The sequence below is a fragment of the Oncorhynchus kisutch genome, linkage group LG9, assembly GCF_002021735.2.
Source record: "Oncorhynchus kisutch isolate 150728-3 linkage group LG9, Okis_V2, whole genome shotgun sequence".
In the NCBI taxonomy this organism is placed as follows: domain Eukaryota; kingdom Metazoa; phylum Chordata; class Actinopteri; order Salmoniformes; family Salmonidae; genus Oncorhynchus; species Oncorhynchus kisutch.
This window is the reverse complement of record NC_034182.2, coordinates 6,189,408-6,207,802: the sequence shown is the minus strand read 5'-3', so window position 1 is coordinate 6,207,802 and position 18,395 is coordinate 6,189,408. Positions and strand designations below refer to the sequence as shown.

Here is an 18,395-nt window from a genome sequence, read left to right as displayed (position 1 = left end):
GACATATTCTTCAGATACACTACATATTCTCTCCACATACTGTCCATAATGTCTATACTCCGGACTCCGATATTGCTCATCCAAATATTTCTATATTTCTTCATTCCAATCTTTTACTTGTAGATGTGTGTGTATTGTTGTGTATAGTTAGATATTACTGCACTGTTGGAGCAAGGAACACAAGCATTTTGCTACACCCATAATAACATCTGCTAAATATGTGTATGCAACCAATACAATTTGATTTGATTTGACAAGGTGATGAAAGCATTCCGCAGAGTGCTGCTGGCCCATTTTGACTCGATTGCTTCCCACAGTTATGTCAAGTTGGCTGGATGTCCTTTGGGTGGTGGACCATTCTTGATACACACAGAACACTGTTGAGCGTGAAACACCCAGCAGCGTTGCAATTCTTGCCTCAAACCGGTGTGCCTGGCACCTACTACTATACCCAGCTCAAAAGCACAATCTTTTGTCTTGCCCATTCACCCTCTGAATGGCACCCAAACACAATTGATGCATCAATTGTCTGAATGCTAAAACATCCTTCTTTAACCTGTCTTCTCCCCTTCATATACACTGATTGGAGTGGATTTAACAAGTGACATCAGTAAGGGATCATAGCTTTCACCTGGATTCACCTGGTCAGTCTGTGTCATGGAAAGAGCAGGTGTCCTTAATGTGTTGAATACTCAGTGTAGAATGGATGCATCCCTCTGCAGGCCTACCCACTCAGATTAGAATGAATAATGAACAATGAAGTTGAAAGAAAGAAGAAAGAAAGAAAGAAAGAAAGAAAGAAAGAAAGAAAGAAAGAAAGAAAGAAAGAAAGAAAGAAAGAAAGAAAGAAAGAAAGAAAGAAAGAAAGAAAGAAAGAAAGAAAGAAAGAAAGAAAGAAAGAAAGAAAGAAAGAAAGAAAGAAAGAAATACATTTTGGTTCAAAAGAGGATGACAAAAAAATGGTGATCGTGTGTGTGTAGCCATTTTATGTAAAGCTGTGCGTCTTATTTTCTGTTACATGCGGAAATGATCGGAAGAGGTACCGACGTCAGCCCACACTCAACTTGACTGAAGTTCAATACTGTCTAGACCACGTGATTGCAAAATACCAGTTTACAGTATAGTTTACAGTAAGAGATGTCACTTTTTAGGTGGCCGATTAGACAAATTCTAATATTACTTCAAATCTAAACTCTGAGAAATATTGACAGAGGGATTTTACCTGTCAGTATTCTGCATCGTATTTATTCTTTATAACTTGCACAAAGGTCGGTCTGTCTGCGTGGTAACTTTTCCTTATTGCTGACAAAATGTTTTGGTTCTTGGAGGGAATATGCTTTTTACCAACTTTTTTGGTCATCTGGTCATCAAGCACGTTTATTGTTTCCTACCTAATTGCATTGTTCGAGCATCATGTGGATGTTATCTTCCCCTATATAAGGTAAGATTATGAATATTTATCAGCAACCTGAGCATTTTTATTTTCCACGAACTTGCCGTAATAATAGCGTTAACTTATTATTATTTAAATCAGTGGGGGTATTGGTAACGGAAATCATATCGCAATTTTGCAACAAAAATAAATCAGTTTCGTTTTCCCCACCCCAAGTTGAATGCTGTATTTGGCTGGTTCCCAGTTCACAGCTGTGCAGTCCACAGCGTGGGGGCCTGTGAACCCCTTAATGTCCGGTGTGTGTCCTCACTTGACATTTAAACAGCTTTGTTTATTAAGCAGATAGACATTTAACACATATGCAAACTAAACATTACTAGGCATAGCTAATGAATAATGGTTTTACTAATTAGCGCTCTATTCAAACGATCAAAGCCCTCTATTCAGTAATATTTTCTGTAGATATACCCGAATTATTTGTTTGTCATCAAATGGTATGGTTTCACAATTGAAATGCAATTGTCTATTTGGTTAATATATTATGCCAATGGTGTGATTTTGCTTTGATTACATTTTTTGATTTAATTTAATAACAAATGATATCACTTTCTGTTCAGTTATAATTCAATAAGTATAATGATTTTTTAAATATAATGTATTGTTTCAATTAAATCCAAATGATTTAAAAGGACCTCCAGACATGGCATTAATACACACATTAAACTTGAACTATTCTTTCTTTAGTGACACTGGGGCTGAACCCCCAGAGAGCTGTGTCTTTGGCTTGATGACGGTCATCACTGCATTTGCAGGTGAGCACAGAAAGACACTAAAACCACGAAAGGGCTTTTTGTCTTAGTGTATCGGGATAGTTCACCCAAATTACATATTTGGTTTCCTTACCCTGTAAGCAGTCTATGAACCATGTATGACAGCAATCCATGCTTTGGTTTAGTTTCCTTGGCACTGTTTCCACATGCTAATGTCATGGGACGATATTAGCATTTTTTCATGTATCATGTTCAAATCATCTATAAGTGAATTTGTTGAGCTTCACACTAAGTTTTAGATACTTCTGGATGATTTGGACATGACACCCGAAAAATACTAATATTGGTCCGATGATTTAAATGGGATTTGTGCCACAAATGCTAAAACATTAGCATGTGGAAACGGTGCTAGAGGAACTTAACCAAAGCATGATTTGCTGTCATACCTTGTCCATAGACTGCTTATAAGGTAAGGAAACCAATGTGTTCTTTTGTCATTTGGCTGAACAATCCCTGTGAGAAACTCCAATGGGTTTTTCCAGGTCAGAGACAATGCCAAGAGCTTTATTCACACTTCCCATTTTTTAGAAAATGAAAGCAGATATGCATGGTCAGATGGGGATAAATGGTATGATATTCTATTATTAGGTTTCACTTCACTATGTTTGTCTTTCTTTTTTACCTATTTTTTAAGGTGCAAATAAATACATATTGCAGCAGGTTTTTACATATACCTACAATAGTCTACTGTGAGCGTATACTGTCTAAATGTGAAAAGTGCTAATAAAAACGTTCACTCCATGTGCCATGACAATTCCTCTACAGGTATGGCCACCATGTATGCCAGATACAAGTTTGTGGAGAAGCTCAATGAGACAGCAGGTGGTGTGCCCCCAGTACTGAACCAGGCTGCTTTCTGGATTGGAATGCTTTCTTGTTTGGGGATGTGTTTTGTCGCTACTTTCCAGGTAGGTTGCCACGGTGCACAAACGTCAGTTCAACAACTAGTTTTGATTCACATTTGATTCACATTCACATCACAGTTGTCAACTGACTTGAATTCAACAAAAAATTTCACCATCCCATTGGGCACAGAAGTCCATTCAATTTGCCTATTCAACTTTGATTCAACCAGTGTGTGCCAAGTAGGATGTAATTGGATTTAAGATAAAAGTTGGGTGAAATCCAATCAGTTTTCCATGTTTATTCAATATCATCACATTTTTGCCCAGTGGGTTGTCACCCCTTTCGTGAGAAGATGGTGTGGGGGGGGGGGGGGGGTTTACCATTAAGTGACAGTGTGATATGTGATATTATATACATGATCTCTCTGGCATGTTATTTTTCCCCAGGAGACAACGATTACGATAGTTCATGATGCAGGTGCATTACTCTTCTTTGTGTCTGGTGTTCTGTACACCATCCTCCAGTCCATCATATCCTATAAGGCCTTCCCCTATGGGTGTTCATTGGCCTTGTGTCGTATGCGCACAGGAATTGCAACCATCGCCTTCCTGGCAGTTTTCCCCAGTATCCTTGAAAACAAAAGTAACCCTGATCGATTTTAATCATGAATGATCATTGTTTTATCAAAGAAAATATCTCCTTCATTTTCCATCCAGCTGTTGTCTGTGCTGTCTTCGTGACACAAACCACACTGCATAGAAAAGCAGAAGACGAGGTACAGTATGAGCACATCTTTACCAAGAACACGATATTCTGGGTCCATATAGGCTTCATAGGCCAGAGAATCTATACGTGCATATATCAGTCTCTATCTGACTCTCCCTGTCATTACAGGACTATGTGTTCCATCTGGTGAGTGCTGTGAGTGAGTGGATCGTGGCCTTCAGCTTCATCTTCTTCTTCTTCACCTACATCCACGACTTTAAAGTGAGTTTTCAGTCACCGCTCTGTCATTGTGGTGGGAATGATTCTCCTTTTCTTCTCCTTTATTTGAGTTATTTCTCTTTGTCCTGTTTCTTACAGAAGTTTACTCTGAAGCTGAGAACACAGTTTGTGGACTATTCCTGAGGAAGCATTGATTTGAACCTTTTAATCTGAATATTTACAAAATCAAATGTATTTTTTCTACTTTTATAAAGCAAATGTATATGAGATTATCTGAATGGTATGATTTATTTCTTTATACTGTATCCATTGCAACATAGCCTCAGTCTTAGCGGTTATCCACAAAACAAACACATCCTGTGACATCCTGGGTTAACGAAAGCGTTAACCCATTGTTCATCTGGTGATACATAGGTCAGTATTGCGCAAGAAAATCACAAGATCAAGTTAATATAGAAACGTAATTTCACCCATCACCAGTTTATGGATAGAGACTGTATGTACTCTTACCTACTCCAATGTTAATCGTTTGATACTACTATGTAAATATTTTTCTAGTTAGGTATTTTGCTTAAGAAAACCTCTTTCTCATGGTATTGAGGCATATCTATGGTATACCTTTGTAATAAAGTAACTCAGAATACATACAGGGCTACTGTATGTGTGACGTATTTCTGTTCCAAACACAGTTTTTGAATAAGGCGGCCCCATATCTTTAGCCAAAATGGGTTATTTATTTTTCAGGCTAAACTGCATAAACACTACAGGCCATACTTGTGAACATTAGAAAAAGTTTAAGTTCAAGGTTGAGTTTAAGCATCAGCCAATTAAAATCTTTGACATAGTGGCAAGTGATCAATGTCTACATATGACCTGTTCCCAGGTGGCTGTGATAGTTTCCTGTCGGAAATTCCCTATCAGCCAATTCAAATCGTTGATGTAGTTGGACGTGCTCATGGAAGAGACCTTAACAGAAGTACAACAGTGCTTACTGATAATCAAAGAAACTACATCACAAGTGTTTGACTGACTGGTCAAATTGCTCTCTGTGTAGATTTGTGGCAAGGGCTCAAATCTCAATCAAGTTTTTGTCCGCCTTTGATATGTAGCATTACATTTACTGGGTTAGTGTGTTGAGAATGGACAGCCTACAGCCAACAGCTTGAAAAGGAAGATTAATAATAATAATTCATGATTGTAGTTTGCACTCTCCTTATCATCCTACAGATGAGTCTATGGCAGTTATTTAATGATCATGATTCCAGACTCGAGCCCACGCTACAGTCTTTAACGGAGGAAGACACTTGACTGTATCCGTATCAGAATGTGAATTATTTATATTTGAGAAGGTCATCTAACTGTCTGGTTAGCATTTTATGTACTATAGGAACTCAATAATATAGCTATAGCCTACATTCATTCACATCAGTTAGTATCCGCCTTTTGCTATTTAACCTATTAATGCACATGTAACTTTGTATGGTATACTTCAATTCGACAATGTTTGCGATAGGCTATTTGTGAAATCGATGAATTCAATGTAAAAATGCAGACCGGCACATAGGCTACTGGCACTGCTACATACATAATCATCACGACTATAGTATAGGCCATGTAATCCCCCACATTCTGAAATGTCCTTTTTGCCCCCCCCCCCCCCCCAGTTTTATCATTGGAATATGATACAAAACAAGTTAACGGGCGCCTCCGAGTGGTCGGCTTAGCTGTTTCACAGATCAGACACGGACAGAGTAGGATTAGCTCGGTTTCAAGGGTGTTTATTTATATAATAATTCAAAAAGAAAAGGTCTCCCCCATGAGACCCTCTCCGGGATACAGTCTTCTGGGCTCCGGGTCTTGCTGTATCCTGTCAGGATCAAAACTGCACTCACTCCTGTTATCTCTGTAACCATTCCCAACTATATGGGAGTCCTTTCTTTCCCCACACACTCCCTGTGTGCTGCCCTCTGACAGCTTTATGGGCCTTGCACAGCTGGTGAGCAATCAGCCCTTGATTACTCACCGACTCCCAATCAGCCCCAATTAGTCCTGGCCGGAGAACCCGTCGAGACCTGACACGTCCAGCAGATGGAGCCATCGCCTCGTGATGTATACACCGTCTGTCACCAGGCCTCGATGAGTCTCCCCCTGGTGGCTGACCTGCTGTACACCACAATATATATTATGTCTCCCTCCACTTCGAAAAGCAATGTTGCGTCCCTGGTATAGGCTAGATTACATGTGTAGCAGTGGAGGCTCCTTGGAGGAGGAAGGGGAGGACCATTTAAAAAGTTAGAATTTTGAGTGAAAACTACTCAATATAATCACGTCACCACATAGATTAGAACACACTATTTTGCAAAGGTCTACAGTAGCCTCAACAGCAAAACCTAGGAGGTTCACGGTTCTTACCCCCTTCCATAGACCTACACAGTAATGACAACTTCCGGAGGATGTCATTGCAACATAACCTCAGTCTTAACAGTTAACCACAAAACAAAACATATCCTGTGACCAGCAATTCGAGAATTTATTGGGTTAAGGAAATATGTAACCCATTGTTCATCAGCCAGGTGGTACAAAGGTCAGTATTGCGCAAGAAAATCACAAGATCAAGATATAGAAACTTAATTTCACCCATCACCAGTTTATGGAAAGAGGCTGTATGTACTCTTACCTACTCCAATGTTAAGTTTTATATTATAATGTGTATTTTGCTCAAGAAAAACTCTCATGGTATTGAGGCATACCTATGGTATACCTTTGTAATAAAAGTAACTCAGAATACATACAGGGCTACTGTATGTGTGAAGTACTTCTATGTTCCAAACACAAAACCCAAATAGTGTTTGAATAAAATGATGTCCACATATCTTGAGGCAAAATGTGTTCTTTATTTTTCAGGCTAAACGGCGTAAACACTCAGATGTCAATGCTGCTTGCCTTGTGCTCGTGAACAAAGTGCTTTCCAGTCTAACACCACTCCATCTACCCTCTTTCATAATCAATTGAAAAACTCCCATCACTGCAGTGTTCTGTCCAGAGACTACTACAAACAATGTGAAGATGATTTGGATCTCTGAGCATTTGGATAAAAAAAAGGGATGTAGTATAAAACTATTGGACTTAAAGGCCAAGGCATAATGCCTTCACAACAGTGGGAATCAAGGGCCTGAAAGGCTTGCTAACATGGTTAAATCTGGGATGGAGATGTATAATTTTAGAAGATTGAGGTGAATTCCCATTAGGTACTACTGTTAATTTAGTCTACACTGTACCATTGTAATTGACACATTGCTCACAACTAGGTGTTTTTTTTCTCCATGATACATTTCTCCAAAAGTGCAATTTCCTTAATTTGTTCTTCACATTGTTCCTGGAGTGAACAGTTACAGTTCACAGCTTAATGTCTCAATTAAAAGTGACGAATCGGCCAGAGAACAGTCCTCAACATTTCTGTAGGACATCCTTCATACAGCAGTTGTAGTGTAAAATAGTACCCATCAAAATGTTCTCACAAACATTATTATGGACATGAGATACAACATATCACCCTCTCACAAGTGTAACATGCAGACATCACTGTCAAAATAAAACAAATGTGACTAAAGCACAATTACATTTGTCTTTTAGCAGACACTTATCCAGAGCGACTTACAGGGGCAATAAGTGCCTTGCTCAAAGGCAAAAAGATTATTCACCTAATCGACTTGGGGACTCCAACCAGCAACATTCTGCTTACTGACCCAACCGCTAGGCTACCTGCTGCCCCACAATCTCTTTCATTGGAATGTTCACAAGATATTGACAAAGGGGCAGAGGCATGTTTGCCCAGTGCAGTCTAAAGAAAAGAATGATCAATTACTAATCGATTATCTGGTTGATACTTTCCATGGTTGTCATTCCATCTGTTTTACTGCTAAACGACATAAAGAAACACCATGTCCAATCAAATGTTTCAGGAGAAGAAATGGAAACAAAAATATAACATCCACACAATCAGTGGCTGACCTGGATACAGACATTATCAACTGTCTCGTTTACATTCACTCAATCTACAATGCATTTCAGATACTTTAATCTGCCTGCTTTTGAAAGTCCCATGCATCCCTGGAGATCATCCACAGAAGTGGGACTTTGTCTGGTAGCACTGTAGTTCTGCCTGTCAAGCACACACTGGCATCTAGTCCTTCTGTGCCCCTGCAGCAGCACAGTGGAAAAGGCCTGGAGCACAGGTGACAGGGAAGGAAGTTGCCTATAGGCAGCTTCATGGCTTAGACAGCAGATCAATCGCTGAAAGATGACTCACTGCCATCGTCACAGTCATCATCTTGATCTAGTGTGTTCTTCTTGACGGCATCAGGCACAGGTGCATCGGGTGTGCTGCATACCGAAACATGTAGGAATCGCCATTGTTACTTCGAATACATGTAGGACCACCATTTTATGACATCAGAAAGATTTAAGATGTGGGGTATAAAACAAAAAGTATTGGATTACGAGTTATGAGAATACAGATATTACTAAGACGTAATGTAAGCACACTCACTCAAGCAGGTTGGGATCCAAACCTTCCTGGACCATTTTATTCTTTATCGCCATAACTGGAACACCCTGTTTTTGAATAGTTTTCTAAATTACGGATTTCATTGAACAGACGTCATATTCTGTAGAAATGTGAAAATGTAGAGAGACCCACCACTTGCACCATCTTGAGATATCTGGCATAGCGTGGGTCCTTGGCCACAGTCATCCTACTGTCTCCTGCTGCCTCCGCTGCTCTTGGGTCTGGTATGTTTGGAGAGGCCTACAAGGAGAGTCAATACTGCAATTTAGTATTTCCATCATGCACAAATATACCAAGTCTTTAAGTTATTGTTCCATCAACATGGATATGTTGAAATCCCAGGAGGCTGGTGGCACCTTAACTGGGGAGGACAGGCTCGTGGTAACGGCTGGAGCGAAATCAGTGGAATTGTATCAAATACATCAAACATGGTTTCCAGGTGTTTGATGCCGTTCCATTTTCTCCCTTGCAGATTTTCTCAAGCTCTGTTAAGTTAGATGGGGAGTGGCGGTGAACAGCAATCTTCACGTCTTTCCACAGATGTAATGGTATTAAAGTCTCGTCTTTGGCTGGGCCACTCAAGTACTTGGACTGTATGCTTAGGGTCATTGACCTGTTGGAATGTAAATCGTTGCCCCAGTCTAAGGCCGTTTGCAGGTCGTCCACCATTCTTCACAGTAGGGATCGTGTTAGACAGGTGATTAGCTGTGCCTGGTTCACTCCAAACATAGCGCTTTGCATTTAGGCCAAAGAGTAAAATGTGTGTGTCAGATCACATAATCTTATGACTGCAGTTTTTCAGGTGCCTTTTTGCAAACTCAAGGTGTGCTGTCATGTGCCTTTTTCTTAGGAGTGGCTTCCGTCTGGCCAGATTGGTGAAGTGCTGTAGAGACTTGTCCTTCTGACAAGTTCTCCCATCTCAACCAAGGAACTATGTAGTTCTATCAGATTTGTCATTTGGTTCTTGTGACCACCCTGGCCAAGGTCCTCCTTGCCCGTTTGGTCGGACGACCAGCTCTAGGCAGAGTCTTGGTAGTTCCATATTTTTTCAATTTCCCAATTATGGAAACCACTGTACTGTTGAAAACTTTCGACACTCTAGAAACAGTTTCATACCCTTCCCCAGATATATGACTCATCACAATTATATATTGGAGATCTATGGACTTCATGGTACAGTTCCTGCTCTGACATGCACTGTCAAATGTTGGCCCTTACATAGACAGGTGTGTTTCTTTCTAAATCATGTCCAAACAATTCAATTGTCCACAGGTGGACTCCAATCAAGTTACTGCCATCTCAAGGATTGGCTGCACCTGAGCTCAATTTGGAGTGTCATAGCAAAAGGGGGAGAATACTTACAAAAATGAGATATTTCTGTATTAAATTTCCAATAAATTATCAAACATTTCTAAAAACATGTTTTCACTTTGTCATTATGGAGTATTGTGTGTAGGTGCATGATCATTTTTATTTAATTTAATCTATTTGGAATTCAAGCTGTAACACAAAATGTGAAATAAGTCAAGATGTATGAATACTTTCTGAAGGCAATGTACGTGTGTGTGTGTGTGGAGGGGGGTACCTCAGGAGGTTGCAATGGCACAGCCACAGCTATAGGGGTCTCTGGTTGACTTGGGACCAGGACTGGACCGTTGACCTCCGTAGCTGGCCGCTGACCAACACCCTCCACCCTGACATCCTCCAAACCAGGAATAGAGGATAGCTACATAGAACAAAATCAGCACGTACTGGCATTATCATATTGGTATGCCCAGAGGAGCAAAGCACATAACAATACAACAACAAAGACATAGTAAAGTCCCATCATATTGTATACAAAACACATACCTTTGCTTCCAAAATGCTGAGGGTAGTTTCAATCTGCTGTATCCGAAGAGATATGCATGCAAGTTTCTCTTCGCAAACTGTCGAAAAACGATTGAGGAACCGAACAGTGTGCACAATGAACTGGTTGAGATAGGCAACGACTCTCCTCTGTTGTATGGCTGGGACCTGTGACCATATCATTCAGTATCATGGAAAAACGGCAATGTTTATTTACTACACACACTCATTAGATACAACATTTACTTGATTACATTATTTGTCTGGGAGTCATTCAGTTTGTTAACAAAACAAGCTAAAGCTATCATGGCTAATTTAGCTACAGTAGCCACCAAGATGTATTCGGCTACGGAAAACACTCACCTTGGTCAGATCTATTCCCGATCCCACAATCGGTAAACCGTCCTCGTCCATGTTCTTATCGTTTTGGCAAACTATCGGTTAACTCGCGATTACTTTGTTTAATTGTAATATTTTACTGACAATCTGCAAAAGAGAGATGGGAATTGTAATACGCTTCATGTGACTTCACAGTGATCCAAAACGGACGTCATTATTATTCTGCTCTTCCGGGTATATCAGCCAATGAGGTGCTTAGTTTTTCTTCTTCTTTATTGGAAATCAAAATGAACCCAAGGTTGAAGGTGCATACCTCCATCACCTGAACTGGAGGGTTAACAGTTCATTGCCACAAATGTAGTGTGTTCAATGCACCACAAGGAGGGAGTATAGTATAATGGTTAATAAATGTGCAGCGTCTCAAAACAAGCCCCAATTATGTTGATCCAGGCAAGGATGACTTAGTTATCGTAATATGGTTTGCAGAGATGATGAGTTAATGGATAAAGCCATCAACACAAACTTCATTTTGATGATGATTCAGATGCTATAGTCTTTTGGAGACAACCCACAATGTGAGTTGCATTGGATCATGCCTGATTAGTTGTGAACTATTACTACATAGGAGAGCAGCAGAACCAATGAAAAACAAAACACAGGAAACCAAAAATGCTTTCCAACTTGACCTCAATCTGAACTCGATTCCAACCGTTTGATTTGAATGGACTTGTCTGAAATAAGAGCCCCTTAAACTTGATGTCAGCCAGAAATGAATCTCTCTAACCTGACCTAAGAGCAAACTGAAGCCATAGCCCATGCCTAGTACTGCCCACCAATTCAACCTAGTTCAACAGGTAGGAAGAGTCTCTGCCCAGTATCAAACAAAATTGTTATGATGCTTCTACACCTGCATTGCTTGCTGTTTGTGGTTTTAGGCTGAGTTTCTGTACAGCACTATGAGATATCAGCTGATGTAAGAAGGGCTTTATAAATACATTTGATTTGATTTGATTTATGAAGAACTCAACAACAAAAATGAAGGTGACCTCCTGAGTCAGACCCTATCCAGAGAGTGTTGGGAGCAGATCACTTTTTAAACCAGCAGCATATTGATTTATATGGGACTGTAATTGCTTCAGTGTGTCCTGGATGACTCCCCCATAATTGAGGCCTGGCAGAGCCTCTTCCCTGGACATACTCTGAGCCAGGCAGCGGGCAGAGGAGTACCGCACCCACTCCCCTCCCCTCCCCTACCCTCCGCCAGGGAGTGAGCAGTGGATGGTTACCCCCTTACCCCCAAGCCACTCTATCATATCGTGAGGAGTGAACTGCTCTGTCAGAGCTTCCTGTGCTTGGCCCTCCTATGTTGAACATAATAAACGGCTCCCTATCCACCGGATGTGTACCAAACTTACTAAAAGTGTCAGTAGTAAAGCTTCTCTTGAAAAAGCCAATCCTTGACCCAGAAAATATAAAAACTATCTGACTATATCGAATCTTCCATTCCTCTCAAAAATGTTAGAAAAAGCTGTTGCGCAGCAACTCACTGCCTTCCTGAAGGCAAACAATGTATACAAAACGCTTCAGTCTGGTTTTAGACCCCATCACAGCACTGAGACTGCACTCATGAAGGGGGTAAATTACCTTTTAATGGCGTCAGACCAAGGCTCTGCATCTGTCCTCGTGCTCCTAGACCTTAGTGCTGTTTTGACACCATTGATCATTACAGTATTTTGGAGAGATTGGAAACCCAAAATGGTCTACACGGACAAGTTCTGGCCTGGTTTAGATCTTATCCGTTGGAAAGACATCAGTTTGTCTCTGTGGATGGTTTGTCCTCTGACACATCAACTGTATGTTTCGGTGTTCCTCAAGGTTCCGTTTTAGGACTACTATAGTTTTCACTATATATTTTAACTCTTGGTGATGTAATTCAGAAATATAATGTTAACCTTCACTGCTATGTGGACAATACACAGCTGTACATTTCGATGAAACATGGTGAAGCCCCAAAATTGCCCTCCCTGGAAGCCTGTGTTTCAGACATAAAAGGAAGTGGATGGCGGCAAATATTTTACTTTTAAACATGGATAAAACCGAGATGCTAGTTCTAGGTCCCAAGAAAAAAATAGTTATTCTGTTGGATCTGACAATTATTCTTGATGGTTGTACAGTCGTCTCAAATAAAACTGTGAAGGACCTCGGCGTTACTCTGGATCCTGATCGTTCTTTTGATGAACATATCAATACTATTTCAAGGACAGCTTTATTCCATCTTCGTAACATTACAAAAATCAGAAATGTTCTGTCCAAAAATTATTCAGAAATGTTAATCCATGCTTTTGTCACTTCTAGATTAGACTTCTGCAGTGCTCAACTTTCCGGCTACCCAGATAAAGTACAAAATAAACTTCAGTTAGTGCTAAACATGGCTGCTAGAATCTTGACTAGAACCAAAAAATGTGATATTACTCCAATGCTAGTGTCTTTACACTGGCTTCCTGTATAGGCTAGGGCTGATTTCAAGGTTTTACTGCTAAAATCTACAAAGCATTACATGGGCTTGCTCCTACCTATCTCTCAGATTTGGTCCTGCCGTACATACCTACACGTACACTATGGTCACAAGACGCAGGCCTCCTTATTGTCCCTAGAATTTCTAAGCATACAGCTGGAGGCAGGGCTTTCTCCTATAGAGCTCAATTTTTATGGAATGGTCTGCCTATGCATGTGAGATACGCAGACTCGGTCTCAACCTTTAAGTCTATATTGAAGACTCATCTCTTCAGTAGGTCCTATGACTGAGTGTAGTCTGGCCCAGGAGTGTGAAGGTGAATGGAAAGGCTCTGGAGCAACGAACCGCCCTTGCTGTCTCTGCCTGGCCGGTTCCCCTCTCTCCACCAGGATTCTCTGCCTCTAACCCTACTATGGGGACTGAGTCACTGGCTTACGGGTGCTGGTCCATCCCGTCCCTAGGAAGGGTGCGTCACTTGAGTGGGTTGAGTCACTGACGTGATCTTCCTGTCCGGGTTTGGCGCCCCCCTCGGGTTCGTGCCATGGGGGAGATCTTCGTGGGCTATACTCAGCCTTGTCTCAGGGTAGTAAGTTGGTGGTTTGAAGATATCCCTCTTGTGGTGTGGGGGCTGTACTTTGACAAAGTGGGTAGGGTTATATCCTGCCTGGTTGGCCCTGTCCGGGGCTATTGTCGGGCGGGGCCACAGTGTCTCCCGACCCCTCTTGTCTCAGCCTCCAGTATTTATGCTGCAATAGTTTATGTGTTGGGGGGGCTAGGGTCAGTCTGTTATGTCTGGAGTATTTCTCCTGTCTTATCCGCGGTCCGGTGTGAATTTAAGTATGCTCCCTCTAATTCTCTCTCACTCCCTCTCCCCCCTCCCAGAGGACCTGAGCCCTGGGACCATACCTCAGGACTACCTGGCCTGATGACTCCTTGCTGTCCCCAGTCCACCTGGTCATGCTGCTGCTCCAGTTTCAACTATTCTGCCTGCGGCTATGGAACCCTGACCTGTTCACCGGACCTGCTACCTTGTCCCGGGCCTGCTGTTTTCGACTCTCCCTCTCTACCGCACCTGCTGTCTCTAACTCTGAATGCTCGGCTATGAAAAGCCAACTGACATTTACTCCTGAGGTACTGACCTGTTGCATCCTCTACAACCACTGTGATTATTATTGTTTGACCTTGCTGGTCATCTATGAACGTTTGAACATCTTGGCCATGTACTGTTATAATCTCCACCCGGCACAGCCAGAAGAAGACTGGCCACCCCTCAGAGCCTGGTTCCTCTCTAGGTTTCTGCCTTTCTAGGGAGTTTTTCCTAGCCACCGTGCTTCTACATCTGCATTGCTTACTGTTTGGGGTTTTAGGCTGGGTTTCTGTATAGCACTTTGTGACATCGGCTGATGTAAAAAAGGGCTTTATAAATATATTTGATTGAGAGCTTCCCATACATGTTTCACACAAACACGTTCAGCACGTTGCTGGCAGGGCTTTCTGCAGGAGGGAGTACTTCTCTATAGGGATACTTACAGAATGAACAGGTTTCTTACTTAGAGGGGTCCTCTGAGAGTGTAGTGTGGTGGGGCATAGACAGCTTACGGTAATTAAAAAGCTATGTTTCTCAGGGTTTTTCCTACATCAAGAGCACTCGCTGAACTACTGGCAACTTGTGCATACTTGAATTGTATTGGTATGATTGCATCACCCAGGATTTGCAGAGTGTTCATTGTTTTGACAGAATCCTGTGTCTGTAAGCACGTTGACACTGAGGAACTTTCCTATGTGCCGTAAAAGACAGAGTTTGGGAATTTTGACAATGATTAAATAATGACAGCATTATTAAACATTGATAATAAATACATGGCTCTTTATAATAGAACCGCAATCCTGCAAGTTGAGGAATAGCCTTCTCCTGTATCACAATTCCCATAGATGACTGTAGTCACTACTTGACCTGATACCCTGGTAGCTGGGTAATATTTGCTTTGATAACAGGATTTCTGAATGTCTTCTGAGTAGGGTTTTATAATTCCAGGAACTTTCAATAAATTCCTTGGTTCTTCAGAAATCCTGGTTGGAGGATTACGGACTTCCTGCTTATTCCCTCCTGACTCCAGGAATCCTCCGACCAGAATTTTCAGAAAACCAGGGAATTTATTGAAAGTTCGTGGAATTTGGCAACCCTACTTCTGAGCACACAAGGCTATTTCTGCAAACGTTCTCTTACTGGAATCCAGCATGTTCATCAATCTGACACGGATAGTTAAACTATCATAGAACAGTATTTAAATTGGGATTTGATCATCAACAGGCGCCATGGAATTTCCTGCCCACTTCACCGAAACATTTGTGACCCCTACATGTTGCTGCGGCAACGGCAAGTATCAAAACAAGCACCCCTCTCGCTCTGCTGCTCCATGACGCACCTTTATTTCTTCCATATGAACAGACATGGTATGGCACCGAAATATGTTTTTGATAACACATGCACACACATCAGCACCGCACCCCTCTTTTTCAATGAAACCCACTCCACATCACTGAGTAGATTAAATACTGGGGGGAAAAAACGAACTTACCCCCTCTCTCACACAATGAATAGCTTAGTTTGCCTAGTTCATATGAATATTTTTGGGTTGAAATCACTGATCAGAAAAGAACAGCCTAACTCACAAGAGCCATCTCAAACTAATCAAGAGGGAATAGTTCACCCCAATTAAGATCAATGCTATGAAGGAGTAGAATGAAACAGGGTTGAGAGCACAGAGTCTAACTGCTCTCTCAGCCCCCTGTGTGTCCTCGTGTGAACTTAAAATGCTTATCTTTCTCATATACTCATCTGTATGCTGGACCATTGTCTTTACCTCTGGCCTGGCTGTTTGGCAGGTCAGTCCAGACAGAGGACGCTGTCAGCACCTCTTCCCTGTCCAGAATCCCTGTGAGTGAAAACAAGCCTTTTCCTGGTCAATGAGTTCAAGGGGGCGGAAGAGACAGAGAGAGAGAGAGAGACAGAGAAAGTTAGAGAGAGAGGAGAGAGAGGGAGAGAGAGAGACAGGGCAAGAGAGAGAGAGAGAGAAGGGCAGACAGACAGAAAGAAAGGGAGAATAAGAGAGGCAGAGAATAAGGGACAGAGAGTGAGAGAGAGAGCGAGAGAGAGCGAGAGAGAGAGAGAGAGAGAGAGAGAGAGAGAGAGAGAGAGAGAGAGAGAGAGAGCTGGCAGAGGTACAACCCTGAATGCTGCATATTGGAGTGGGCAGGAGAAGGAAAGGAAGGTCAGTCTACTACTGCATTGGGGGATAGTCAGACAAGAACAGGCCATCATTATAGCCATACCCCAGTAGTAATGATAACAGTCATATTTGTCATAATTCATGGAAGTGGGACTTATAATCACCTGAGAAGATGGTTGCCAAATTAGATGAGCTTTTCATCAGGAAACACAGATTGATAGCGAGGTTTCTGTAAGTTTCTTAGAACCAGAGGAGTTTTATTTTAATTTCCCTGATTTGACAAGGTCAGCTCAAGCAGCTTTGTCTTTAATCAGGAGTGCATCATTGTTTACTATTATATGGTTACTCGTTACCATGATGCAATACACAGCAGGGAGTGAAAATGTGTATGGTGCATTGTGCTCCTGTTTTGTGCCATTCAGCATATTGGATGATAATGCCCCAATGTTCTGAACTGAAGAGAGAGACAATGACTTAATGGTTATGACAATGCACCCAATCTGCTGGAGCTGTAGCTAAGCCAGGGGCGGGGAGGACCTTTGGAGGCAGTAGGCTTTGGGGTGGATAGGATGTTGGGCTTGATCATAGTTATCGAGGCATCTTGAAACCTTTTATATTCCCTGCTGTGCTCATCCACGTAACACTGGTAATAGTGTTATGCATAACATATTGCATTAGGTGAAAACTGTATATGAATGTAGTCACTATCTGCCCATATGAGGTTTAAATAGGTGAATTGAATGTCCTCATACACCCTGTAACGTCTTTGAATGTGCTTGCATGTTATGACCCACTTTGGTGGCATTATAAGGTGTCATCTTTGCCTGTTTGTGCCCACGCACTGCCCTCTCTAGATACGTCCTTGTTTATGTGATGCGCTGACACTGTCTGAGCTAACTGGAGCTGTGCTGCTGATGTCCTGCTTTATGATTGGGTCAGCACTGATCTCCTGTTTAGTGATTGGATCAGTGCTGGTGAAATCAACCCTCTTTAAGCCCTGGGACAATTAGGCAGTGGTCTTTCAAAACACTGCCCTTTATTGGAAAAAAAGAGGATTGTCCTATTCAAGGGCATACATATTTTCCATGGAAAGGGTGCTGTTGTCAACAGATACTGGGACACATGTCAATTCAAGGGGAGAGCAAAGTGCAGATTCACAGATTGGGAAAAAGACCACACTTGGGATGTCAAGTGGCAATACATTGTTCAGTGACAAACACTGAGTTGTCAAAATATTTGCATTGTAAAATATGATTTATTGCCATGGTGTTCACAGATAGACCTGACAAGAGGACATTTAAAAGTACATGTATAAAACTACATGAATAATCAGGTGGTTAGATGTAAGATTTGAATCCTGATGACCTGAGGACAGGGATGATATTCACATATATGAATATAAACGTATATGAATTGTATGAAAAAAGAGACCAATGTGCAAGCTATCCATTAAAACATTTGACTGTGTGTGCACTGTACATAAACACTCAAATATTCTAGTTTATGAAAATCTTTAAATCATGATGATGAATCAGCCCACTAAATCAAAAGTTGGAGATAGATATGTATGTAATAGATGATGAATATGAAGACACATAGCCTACATGTGCCACATAAATTATGCACGAGCGCTTCGTGGACAATAATTATATTTTCCAACGCCTATAACAACTCATCCATGAGATTTCTACACATAACAAGCTTTGAGAAGAGCGGGTGGTATGAGTCTTGTTCTATCTTGAACTACTAACCAAGCCTTAAAGAGATCAAAATTCAATCCCATTCTAAGAAAAGTATAAACGATGACGTTATTTGAATATGTGCCCAAAATCCTTAATGAATAACTTAGGATGAGGAGAAGGCAAATGCTGCCCCAGCTGTT

At 41.4% G+C, this 18,395-nt stretch overlaps 2 protein-coding genes across 2 annotated transcripts; one reads left to right on the top strand and one right to left on the bottom strand.

The window, feature by feature from the left end:
• The first annotated feature begins 1,037 nt into the window (after positions 1-1,037).
• Positions 1,038-4,685, top strand: LOC109896377 (DNA-damage regulated autophagy modulator 1). The gene is made up of 7 exons (XM_031831652.1): positions 1,038-1,441; positions 2,138-2,205; positions 2,989-3,131; positions 3,516-3,693; positions 3,786-3,844; positions 3,964-4,056; positions 4,153-4,685. Exons 1-7 carry the CDS (start codon positions 1,311-1,313, stop codon positions 4,195-4,197), a joined length of 717 nt encoding a protein of 238 aa, XP_031687512.1. The 5' UTR covers positions 1,038-1,310; the 3' UTR covers positions 4,198-4,685.
• A 2,184-nt stretch (positions 4,686-6,869) lies between these two features.
• washc3 (WASH complex subunit 3) lies at positions 6,870-10,991 on the bottom strand. The gene is made up of 6 exons (XM_020490957.2): positions 10,793-10,991; positions 10,433-10,597; positions 10,167-10,307; positions 8,714-8,821; positions 8,564-8,628; positions 6,870-8,397 (listed from the first exon to the last, which is right to left on the bottom strand). The coding sequence occupies exons 1-6, from the start codon at positions 10,841-10,843 to the stop codon at positions 8,301-8,303; spliced, it is 627 nt and encodes a 208-aa protein (XP_020346546.1). The 5' UTR covers positions 10,844-10,991; the 3' UTR covers positions 6,870-8,300.
• Positions 10,992-18,395: the final 7,404 nt, after the last annotated feature.